Below are 11,344 nucleotides of genomic sequence, written 5' to 3' on the forward strand. Positions count from 1 at the left end.
ACCATGAACAAATTCAAATTTACATTCAAAATATAATGCCTCACTTACTGTACTTGCCTGTGTAAATTGTAATACATCCTGGACAGTAAAGCTAAGTGCTGCCAAGAGGTAGGGTCACCATCAAGGGTTATGGGAAAGGGAGCAAGGGGGAAAACAATCAATACAAGTATTAGTAACGCAAGAAGCATGATTAGACGCTGTGAAGTGCATCTTCCGGGGATTAAAAGGACTAATATTACAAGTACTGTCTTAAAAGATGTCTTGAGTAAGTGCCAGAAGGAGGTCAGGGACTCTGCTCTTTTGACCTCGGTGGGAAGGTAGTTCCACCATTTAAGGGCAGGGGATGAGAAGGAGCGTCTTCAGGAAGGGGAGTGGAGAGGAGGCAGAGTTAGTCTCCTGGTGCTAGAAGACCACAGTGGTCTGGAGGGGATGGATGGAGAGACGAGTGTCTGAAGGTGGCTCGGTGCAGTGTGGTCAAGACAGCAGCAGTAGGTGAGGGTCAGTGTCTTGAACTGAATGTGTGCCGGTATTGGGAGCCAGTGGAGTGGCGTGTGCAAATCGGGGCAATTAAAGTGATGATCCTTCTAGAAACCGCTAACCATATACTTGGCAGGCAGTTAACATTGCACATTTTCCCTCAGCCCTCTTGCTTAAATTGCTTTTTCTGCAGTGGTTTAAATATCATGGATCTGGATACTTTATTACACACCCCATAGTACTTGATTGTTATTTAGTCCAGATGCAGCCATTGTGGATAGGAATAGATACCCTTGGCCCCAAAAAAAGGTTTGCAAAAATCCTATGTATCAAACTGGGTAATGCATTATACAACTACTTTTATCAATGGATGAAGACTATCCATTTTCTATCTGGGCTACAAGAAACCATCCAGGACTTTTCATTTGGTGGTAGGTGCCTTTTCACTTGCAGAGTTGTTAACCACTTTTTATACATAGATGGATAAAATCAAGAGCAAGGGTTGACAGAATAACCTTGAGTTAAATTATGTCCATGGTATATCTGAACACTACTGTAATAAACTCAGTAAGGGGAAACCTCTCCAAAAAATATTCTTTATTAGCATTTAAAAAACAACTTTGCAATATATTAATCTTGACACTACACAATTCTCCCCCCCCCCCCCCCCCCACCAAAAAAAACCAAAACATTCCCACAATCCATCCCAAAAGTGTCATCTATTTTTCATTGTTTCTGTGAATTTGGTTCATGTCTGGCCTTTATGCCCAGGAGTTCTGTTCTTAGTTCTCCGGGTTTGGGAGGAGTTTCAGGAATTGACTGAAAATGAAAGGAAAATTCACAATTAGTAAACTGAAGAACTGTCACTGCAATGCAAACACTGGCATTTGTAAATCCAATCAAATATAAATGTATGGAATTCAGAAAACTAACTTAAATTCACAGTATTTCACCTTTCAGAGATGACAACACAAAAGGAAGACCATGCATAATCAATTTACTATAACACGTTACCTACTGCATTTTATGAAGGCCTAATGTTATATTCTTACCAGATCCGGTCTGTAGTATTGGTGTACAACTTCAGCTCCAGCAAACATGGCTATAATACTAGCTCCAAACATACTGAGGTACCGGGGCCAAGACACACCAGCTGGCATTTCCAGATAGGATGTATCACCTAGGTAACAGCAGTACATTGCAATTAGTTTCAGTCTCACAGGTGTCTGTCATCACTAACACAGTCTTGTATTACCACAGTCATATGTACAGAGAGAGTATCTGCAGGAGTTTCACTATTAATATGGAAATGTAAGTTTGTTGTTTGTCACTGAGTTCAATACTTCTAACCATTGTTAAACTGTAAAACACTGCACGTTATCTTGTCCTGTAATGTTAGAATTACGTTTTTTTTTTTTAATGCAGGTTATTCTATGGTTACATTGTTAATGTTTTCCAAACAACCTACACACACGATACTGAGCTTTAGTACACTGTATTAACCATTAACTTTACATAAAGGTACAATATACAAAAGCAACAGAAGTGCACAGTAGAGCACAACGATAAGTTATGCAGTGAATACAACTATAATACAAGATAACAGCAACTACAGTAGATGGGGTTCATGGTTGTTATTATCATGACATGGTGTTTGAAAAATAACAATTTGATGCACATATTTAGTCACGTTATTTCCATTATATTCTGGGCTTATCGAAGACACCGTACCAGGGTAAAACTACTTGACAGATTGCAGTGAAGACAAATGATGCTAAGATGGTACCACCTGGCGGGAAACAACCACTTCCATTTCAAGAGATTATTTCAGCTAGTTAGCACATACAAAATCAACCTAACTACAAATGTATTATAAAAATAAACCTGCATGTGGGCTAGTTCCCCGGAAATCTACTATTTAAATCTAAATGAAATGCATGCTTGCACACACAAACATCCAGATTTAAACACAACAATTATACAAACTGGACATACAACTAGTTCTGACATTTTTAACTTGCAATTCAACTTAATTTAACAATGCTACGTGAAGTAAACTCTATATGTAGCCTATTTATGGTTACCTGTACTCTTATTCTATTTTTTAGTTTTCACGCCAAACGTGTAAATAATAACAATACACGACAACGAAAAGACACGAACCCGGACTTCGTTTTCAATCCAATCAACCTGTTTTGGTGGTAATTCTTGTGGTTTTCTTTCCCCCTCAAACCATTGACATTGTGGTTCCACAGAACTCTACGGCCATTTCCGTACAGTGTGCCCCACTAAAGCGACCCCCACTGCACTTGCCAAAGTAACTTTAGTTCCGTTATCATATTGAAGTGTACTATTCTAGTATAACAAAAAGCTGTGGGGATTTGTCACGTCGAGAAACAGATGGGGACAAAAACACGTTTATGTATTTATCTTCTGCCCGGTGAACTTTACTTAATTAAGTCAGTAATCCTGATCATTGAAATACAGTTTATCTGATTAGATACACTCGTTATATGTTAAATCCTATTTACCAATAAAAATGAACGAATAAAGCCGCTTTCATTTATTTTCATTTCTAAATGAGCTGTAAACAGCAACAGAACTATATTTGTTATCGTTTAAGAAGAAGAAAAAAATATATATCTTCCCAATGGTGTCTGTGTGGCCACTGAACAGAGCGGACTGCAGTGCCGAGACACGTGGCTTCCTCTCAGCCAATCAGAAGAGGCACCGGGGTTCAAATGTCTAAAGAAACGAAACTATCGGCCAAATAGGGGGGTAATAGAATCCGTGTATGTGTAATAGTATGTGAAAAGATATTAAGAGCTTTTACCATTACATTTATGATATTTTAAAACATATTTTAAATAAATATATAAGTATTTCAGATGATGTATATTAGTATACAGCGGACATTGTTAAAGGGATAATTTTGGTTTAGTTCTTTTCCCCCCGTCTCTACGGTGGTAGGTTCCGGGTGTCAGAGTTGACTGAATGTTCTGGTTTAAAGCCTCTTTGTTGTCTCTATGTTGAGAGCAGTCGATCGCTTGCTTCTTTGGGGGTTTTAATCTTAAATACGGTGTCCTTTTTCATGAATAAAACCAGTTCCCGGCGTAATTTGTAACAGGTATGTCACTGCTTTACACGATGTGTAGTTGCATGGGCGAAAAGCGCTTATTACCGCAAATGATCAAATATCTTCCCCTTTTCAGCGTAGGCCCCTGTGAACTCGTTGTGTCATATTGTTGTTGTTGTTGTTTTAAATTCTCGACTGAGTTTTAACAATTGTGGGAAATGTAAGATGTGTAAATGGTAAATATTGTAACTGCAGTGTTTGTGAGCCCCGGAGCCCCGTTAGAGCGATTAAAAGACCAGGTTTCATTTGTGTCGGTCTGAACAAAAAGGGGGGGAAATTGACTGAGTATTTGAAATCACAGTTATTATTAATCTATTTAAGTAAATCCACCATAACGATGGAAGAAAAGCAGTATGCATCTTTGACGGTCCCTACGGATTATCTGCAACATTGGTGAGTTTCCCTACAAATGCATCAAGGCGGCCGGGATTTTCAACTTTTGTTTTCTTCTCGCCTTTTTTCTTTCACATGTTATCATTTCCAAAAGTAAGTAAGTAAATAAATAAATAATTAAATAAAAATAAAAAACCTGACCGATGGATCTTAAAAAGGAAACTCAAAAATACGAGATCGATCTCGTTCAGTAAACAAAACAGCGTCGTGTTTGTATTGTATCAGGAGGACAGGAAAGTCCGTCGCTCTGCAGGCAGCTGTTACTTGCCCGGTTAGTCTCAGTTTGCAGCACTTCTTTATATTTTGAATTGCAACAACGAGGCGCGATATAAGCGCATAAATAATGTTTCGATCAATTCTAGATTCATTTAATATACTTTTATACGAAATCGATGTGCTTGAAGTAGCGACGCTATTGTCATTTTCCGCCCAAACGTCTGGAAAGTCGTCATACTTCCTGATCCGCATTTAAAGCAAAGGCTGCTCACGTTGTGGTGCTTAACTTTCAATTCGCGTGGCATAGTTGTATCACAAGTGGGGAAACCATTATATATTTACAAAGCTATATATTAAATGCAGTCATGTTTGCATGTAAATTAATAGTACAGACATCCCGGGGCATTTGTTTTCAGGAACGAATTGAAAAACATATCTACGTGGCCGAAAGTCTATACTAGAATGGAGTAAATGAGAGGTAAGGCTATAGTAGGCGTTTAACTGGAACATGTAACGTGGGAATTGTTTGGTTTAATTTTGTTTTTAATTAACAAAGCGATTCCAATCATACATGTTCATTTTGCCATTTGGATAATGTGGTTGTGTGTTGAGTGACATACTTCAGTTTGGTTTGTGTGGCTCACTTTTGAGAAGGACACGTTTTCATTTGACAAAGTTGTTTCTCTATGCTTTCCAAGGCCTTGCTTTGTATGAATTGTTGAATGATCCATTTCCTTGTACATTTCCCCATTCGGATGCCATTCAAAGAAATACTCCTGGAGTGTATAGTTATGATGAATGGGAAAGATGTTGTTTTTCTGGCCATTTCAGCATGGATATTTGAATAGATGACCTCCTCTGGAGTGTGTATATTTATGGAGATAATTTCCCTCCCTTTTTTAAAAGGTTCCAGTCAACTCAGCAGATCCAAGCCCTCCAGGCCACTCAGTATCACCAGATGTCGAACGTGTCTCCCTTCCTCGATGGATCTAAAGAGGAGTCGGAGATGACTGAGTTGTCTGTCCATCAGGAGCCTGCTCCTGCTCCAGTTCCAGTTCAAGGTATAAGCCCCTCTTGCTTGCATCGTTATGTATTTTATGATGATTCACTGTGAAAACGAAGTCCGGGTTCGTGTCTTTTCGTTGTCGTGTATTGTTATTATTTACACGTTTGGCGTGAAAACTAAAAAATAGAATAAGAGTACAGGTAACCATAAATAGGCTACATATAGAGTTTACTTCACGTAGCATTGTTAAATTAAGTTGAATTGCAAGTTAAAAAGTGTAAGAGTGTCAATTGTAGTGGTTTTGTATTATTTGTGGCTGTACACAACCATCATTCATCACAGGTCACTCAAATGACTAACCAGTAATGCAAGAAAGGCTCTCACAAACTTGGAGGGTTTGCTCACTCTTCACAACCAGGTGATGGGCATCACAATGCAAAGCTTACATTATTATTATTATTATTATTATTATTATTATTTATTTATTGGCAGATGCCCTTATCCATTGCATAATGAGCCCTGTTTATCTCAAGTAAATAATAGTACTTTGCTACACTATTAATACCGTGCACAATATTACAAGGGTAACAACATCACTATATTTAAATACAATCTACACATTACATTGAGTATTATTGGAGGTGTAAGAGAAGATGGTCTAAAGGTGTAAACGGATCAATCTTAAGGAGGCGTTAAAGGATGGCAAGACACTGTGCATTTCTAATACTCCCAGACCGCTCACTCCACCACCTGGCTAGAGAGGAGAACGAGTGAGGGATATACTATCATGATAGTAATTTGCATCTTCCATGTTTGTAGCACCTACAAAGGGGAAGAGAGGTAGACCCCCAGGTAAAGACCCAAAGAAACCTGGAGCCAAGAAGGGCAAAGCAGCTGAGGGTTCTGCCGGGGGCAAGCAGGAGAAGATCTCGGATGCCTTCAAGAAGGTCAAGAGGAAAGTGGATCGCTTCAATGGAGTTTCTGAGGCGGAGCTCATGACTAAAACACTGCCGGACATCCTCACCTTCAATTTGGACATTGTGATTGTAAGCAACCTATTATAAGCACTATGTTTAGTAGACTAATGGCCAATGAACATTTTTGTATTGTCCCATTTCATCATTAATAAAAGGCTTAAATGAATTCATCAGCCATAGTAATTTGAAACATTCTAGAATGTTGGCTTCAATTTCAATATGTCCATCAAGTGTTTTCCACCACTATTGTCTTATACATCATAGTTTCTTTACTTACGCATTTGCAGGTTTGAAGGTAGAATTATTTGTATCCACGTTAGTAAGACCTTCTTCCATTTACAGGTTGGAATTAACCCTGGATTGATGGCAGCTTACAAAGGACATCATTACCCTGGCCCAGGAAACCATTTTTGTAAGTACAGTGTTCTTTCATCATAATTTAATCAAACTGGCCATCCTTATGTTTTCCATCTTGTCTTCCAACTGTCTGGGAGCACTCTTATAAATGTATGCTCTCTTTTAGGGAAGTGCCTTTTCCTGTCTGGTTTGAGTGATGCCCAGTTAAATCACCTGGATGACCTGTTATTGCCCGAAAAGTATGGCATAGGATTCACAAACATGGTGGAAAGGACAACCCCAGGAAGCAAAGACCTATCAAGGTAGGACTGGTAGCTTATACATGGTCAGGCATGAGCTACATCGTGATTGGTACTTCTCCCCTTTCAATGAATGCTCAGCAGAATGTGCATCGGGTCTGTCTGTATGTGAGAGCTGAGGTTTCTAAAGCATCCCCTGGAGGCTAAACAATGGAAGCTAAGGGGTACAGGGGAATACTTCAGAGGCAGAAAGTATTTATAGAAATTGTAGTTTTAATATATCTTCTTGGCAGCTGCTACAGTTTGGTTAATATTGAACCCCTAGGGTTGTAATGTTGTATACAATATAATCTTGCTACAGCAATGTGCTGCTTCACAATGTAGCAGACTTCCATTAAGTGATGCTCAAATTGTCTTCATTCACACCCAACAGCAAAGAGTTTCGTGAAGGAGGCAGAATTCTAGTAGAGAAACTGAAGAAGTACAAACCGCTAGTTGCTGCGTTCAATGGGAAATGTGAGTATTGAGTGACTACATGACATAATCCATATTCATATTGTTTTCAGCCTCCTAGCCAATAATAGTTAAAGTTTCTTATGACAGTGGTGGCTCATATATTCTGATTATTCTTATTAACAGGATAAGTAAACCTCTAATTTGTTTTATTGAAATCAATCCCTATGTAATATACCTGGTAATGACAAAAATAATAATCTTCATGTATTGTTACATACTGCGTCTAAATTGTTCCAAATATACAAGCCTAATTTAGTGTACTTTTGCATTTTTTTTGCAACTGTGGGGAGCAACTTAATTTATTGCTGTAGGAAATGTAAAATTAGATTTTATCCTTCAATTACACAGTAGTGAGTTATCGGTGCATGATGGGTATAACAACTAACTAGGCTTCTGTTTTTGACAGGTATTTATGAAATATTTAGCAAAGAGATCTTTGGGTTCAAGATCAAGAAATTTGAGTTTGGAGTACAGCCACACAAGATCCCAGAAACCGACACAGTAAGACCTTTTCTCTGTAAATATACAAAATGGGTTATTGAGTCCTGAACAAATGAGGGAATTATGGGAAACTGAAGGGCAGGGCTGCTGTTATTGCCGTTATTCATTCCAATCGTGGCTTCTCGTGCAGGTGTGCTATGTGATGCCCTCCTCCAGCGCACGCTGCGCACAGTTCCCCCGCGCCCAGGACAAAGTGCATTACTACATCAAGCTGAAGGAGCTGAGAGACCAGATCAAGGGCATAGGGACTACTGTAGGAGATGTACAAGAGACAGACTACAAGTTTGACTTGCAGCTGGCCAAAGGTATGGGACATGCAGACATCTGGGGACATCAGAGCTTTTGGGATGAGCTATAGAGTTCATAACACCTTGATTCTGGTAGTTCTGGGAATTCTACCCAATATTGCTATGATATTACAAAGATAACACTTTTAAATTGTTGTTCTTCAGAGGATGCAAAGAAGATGGCTATTAAGGAGGAGCAGTACGACCCAGGTTACGAGGCTGCTTTCGGAGGGGCTTACGGGGAAGCGGGACCAGAGGACAATGGCCACTGTAACTTTACACCCGCTGAACCAGGTAAGGGTGTCCCAGTCGCAGTGGATTACCATGTTATTGAGTCCTAATGTTTGGGGAGGGTAGCATTTGTAGGTAATGCAGGTGGTGCACACCACGTTTGTGGTAGTCTTCAGCTCATTGTTTTGCGTGATGCTTTGTTTCAGAAGCCGCTAGTAAGGATGGTGCCCCAGCCCTGGCGCCCGGGCAGGTCCCAGAAGGACAGTGGATGATGCAGTCGTTTGCAGACCAGATTCCAGACATCGGTGGCTGTAGCACACAACCACCACCACAGCAGGGAGGAGAGACTGTCTGAGATGGAGCAGCTTTCCAGGAACTGCATGAGCACTGCAGTTTTAATGCAGTCACCAAGATACAGAACCTCAGTTCTCCAACTGAAGACTCGTTGTGCTGGGTTTTTATATATATATATATAGATGTATATATAATACACCTATTAGGTATTTCATATTGCATAAACTGGAGACCTCCTTAGTGAACTGTTCCACAATTAATTTTAAGTAGATTAGTTCATCCTGTGGAAACTACTATTTAAAACTTTTTTTTTTTTTTAATTACTATTTAATGTAATTCATACATTATGTATTCATTTTTTAACATTTTACAGAAAGTGCAATTTTACTACTACTTGGTCTTTGGTTTGATAATGTAATACTTCCCCCATGACTTGAGGTAGTTTTTCAAATGGCTTTGTTTTAACTGCAAGAGAAAATCAGGGTTTTACAGTTATACTTGATTGCTGTTTTTAAGAATTCCCAGGAAACCCCAGTCCTGGGCTGCTGATTTACTTTTTTTTTTCTCTCCAGGTTTATTTTATTTTTATTGCAGCTCTATGCAGTAACTCCTTTTAACGGATGGGATGCTAAATGGAGCATCTCAACCGGTTTTCCAAATTCCCAGCTGTCTAGTTACTTTATTTGTACCAGTTTTAAACCACAGGGAGACTGGAGAATGGTAGCATTTATGAACTGTACAACCACTGTGGCTGAAAGGGACACATTAATTCTCGTGTTTCACTCGTTTAGACTCGGCTGTACTTTTAATGTTTTTAAACTGATGCAGATTCTAGGTTCAAGTCTAGCTCTTGTGCAAACAAAGCCAGTAAGCCTAGCCTTGAAGCTGTCTGGTACTGTCCCTCTCTTGCTCTAAATACCAAATTTCTGACATTGGACGGTACCTGGATGCATGCTGACCATGCATTAGGTGTTAAGCATGCTTGGATTAGTGTGAGGGTGAAAAGCAATTAAACTGCCTTGTTCTTTTGTTTGCCAAACAGACTGGCTACCAATTAGGAATCAAGGGGGTCCTGCTCGGACATTTCAAAAACCTTATTGGATACTGTGCCTTTTGTAAAATACAGGGCCAGAGATTTGATGCAGCCCTTTCGCCCTCAAAAAATGGTGGAGCGTTTTTTTTTTTTTTTTTTAAAGGAAGTATAATCTTGCTTTCGGTTATCAAAATGACAGCACATGATCCACCTTTTTTGGCAAAAGGGGAGAGACATTGTCCAATCTGTGCAGTAGCATTTAAGCTTTCATGTCCACATATCCAAGTACTGTATTGTTTGTCTTTGTGCTGTTCACCATTGAAACTGTACTGCTTGTCAAGTAGGTATTGTTAGATTATTATTTTTTCTTTCTATTAAAGTTGCCTTGAGGGGCCATTGCAGAAGGATTGTGGTTAAAGAAATTACACTTTTTATTTCCTTTTTGTTTGTTTCTTCACCTCAAGCCCCTGGGGTCTTCTCTTTGCTACCCAGAAGCTAGTTGTTCAGGAGTTACTGGGAGACTAAAGAACTTTCTCCTAAAATCCCAAATCCTTCTTGTCCCTCTGACTGAGGGTTGGAGGACGGGGCATTGTAAATATAAAACAAAAAAGGGCTTTGCTCATAATTAATGCAATACCAGTGTACAAATCTACTTCTAAATTAAAGCAAAAAGGAGGCAACTTATTTGCCTTGTTTCTTGCTGGAATAGCATGTGTGCCTTTTCTACTACAAGCACACAATTTTTAATGTTAAAATACTACTACCCAGCCCAGTAGAACGTCTTGAGAATTGCTTATCAGATTGAGTTGCTCAGTGCTACTTTTTATGTAAAGCAAATTATGCTGTGGAGAATGCATGAGTAAATCTCATCGGTATATCTTTCTTTCTCTGACCTAAGCGTGACACTTCCACTAACTAAAGCAGCTTTATTCAGAAACACTTTGACAGACTACACTGTTACATTTTTTCAAAATACAGGTACATGTATAGATTTACATTTTTAAAGGTTTTGTTTTGTTTTCTCGTCCTGTTTTGTAACCTTAATCCACAGCAGTTAAATAACGGCATGCCCTCATCTTATTTCTACTTGGATTGTTTTCTTCTTTCTCATCACTGGTGCTCTAAAGAATAAACATTCCCTTAGTGCAAGCGCTTATGTTTTTTTTGTTTGTTGTTGTTTTTTGTTTTGTTTCTCCTGAGTTTTTTGTTCATGTCATTTGGTTCCGTGTGTTGGTTTTTGTTTATGCTTTTCAAATATCAGACGGACGTGAACAGACTTTTCCTCTGTGAGTTTATCTGCTCGCCACGCATTCCTGTTTTGTGGTGAGGAAGGGGGCTGATGCCAGTAATTAAACTGTGATGGGATCAATGTTGAACGGGGGTTTAATGTGTAGTTGGGGAGTCACTTTATCCTAGTGGTGATTATATTAACGCACACAGATACAATTAGGGGAACCCCTAAATACAATTGATAATGGTGCTCTAAAATACAATGGCAGCTATTTGAACTTCTTGAGCTGTAGTGTTTGTGTATATTATGTAAAGATGAGTGTATGTTATCATGTGGAGAGAGGCAGGTGTATTTAAACACATGACCAATCTGACCTTACACAATAAAGACTTTTGCAAACCCTTAAGTCTCTTAAAATGTCGCTGCCTGATTTTCTTTTACCAAATGGCT

The 11,344-nt window shown here is 39.0% G+C and overlaps 2 protein-coding genes across 6 annotated transcripts; one reads left to right on the forward strand and one right to left on the reverse strand.

Moving 5' to 3' along the window:
- Positions 1-1,059: 1,059 nt before the first annotated feature.
- uqcc6 (ubiquinol-cytochrome c reductase complex assembly factor 6) lies at positions 1,060-3,146 on the reverse strand. 3 transcript variants are annotated; one of them, XM_066705236.1, is made up of 3 exons: positions 3,009-3,146; positions 1,530-1,657; positions 1,060-1,296 (listed from the first exon to the last, which is right to left on the reverse strand). In XM_066705236.1, exons 2-3 carry the CDS (start codon positions 1,635-1,637, stop codon positions 1,204-1,206), a joined length of 201 nt encoding a protein of 66 aa, XP_066561333.1. In that variant the 5' UTR covers positions 1,638-1,657; positions 3,009-3,146; the 3' UTR covers positions 1,060-1,203. The 3 variants fall into 3 exon arrangements, with proteins under 3 accessions (XP_066561333.1, XP_066561332.1, XP_066561331.1); XM_066705235.1 differs by lacking the exon at positions 3,009-3,146 and adding an exon at positions 2,668-2,954; XM_066705234.1 differs by lacking the exon at positions 3,009-3,146 and adding an exon at positions 2,641-2,939.
- Positions 3,147-3,472: 326 nt separating this feature from the next.
- LOC136750288 (G/T mismatch-specific thymine DNA glycosylase) lies at positions 3,473-11,300 on the forward strand. Of its 3 annotated transcripts, XM_066705237.1 has the most exons (11): positions 3,473-3,604; positions 3,935-4,006; positions 5,129-5,283; positions 6,048-6,274; positions 6,548-6,617; positions 6,729-6,864; positions 7,235-7,317; positions 7,724-7,818; positions 7,949-8,123; positions 8,271-8,399; positions 8,543-11,300. In XM_066705237.1, the coding sequence occupies exons 2-11, from the start codon at positions 3,951-3,953 to the stop codon at positions 8,689-8,691; spliced, it is 1,275 nt and encodes a 424-aa protein (XP_066561334.1). In that variant the 5' UTR covers positions 3,473-3,604; positions 3,935-3,950; the 3' UTR covers positions 8,692-11,300. The 3 variants fall into 3 exon arrangements, with proteins under 3 accessions (XP_066561334.1, XP_066561335.1, XP_066561336.1); XM_066705238.1 differs by lacking the exon at positions 3,935-4,006 and having other exon boundaries at positions 3,474-3,604; XM_066705239.1 differs by lacking the exons at positions 3,473-3,604; positions 3,935-4,006 and adding an exon at positions 4,079-4,700.
- The last annotated feature ends 44 nt before the right edge of the window (positions 11,301-11,344 follow it).

The sequence above is a fragment of the Amia ocellicauda genome, chromosome 5, assembly GCF_036373705.1.
Source record: "Amia ocellicauda isolate fAmiCal2 chromosome 5, fAmiCal2.hap1, whole genome shotgun sequence".
Classification (NCBI taxonomy): domain Eukaryota; kingdom Metazoa; phylum Chordata; class Actinopteri; order Amiiformes; family Amiidae; genus Amia; species Amia ocellicauda.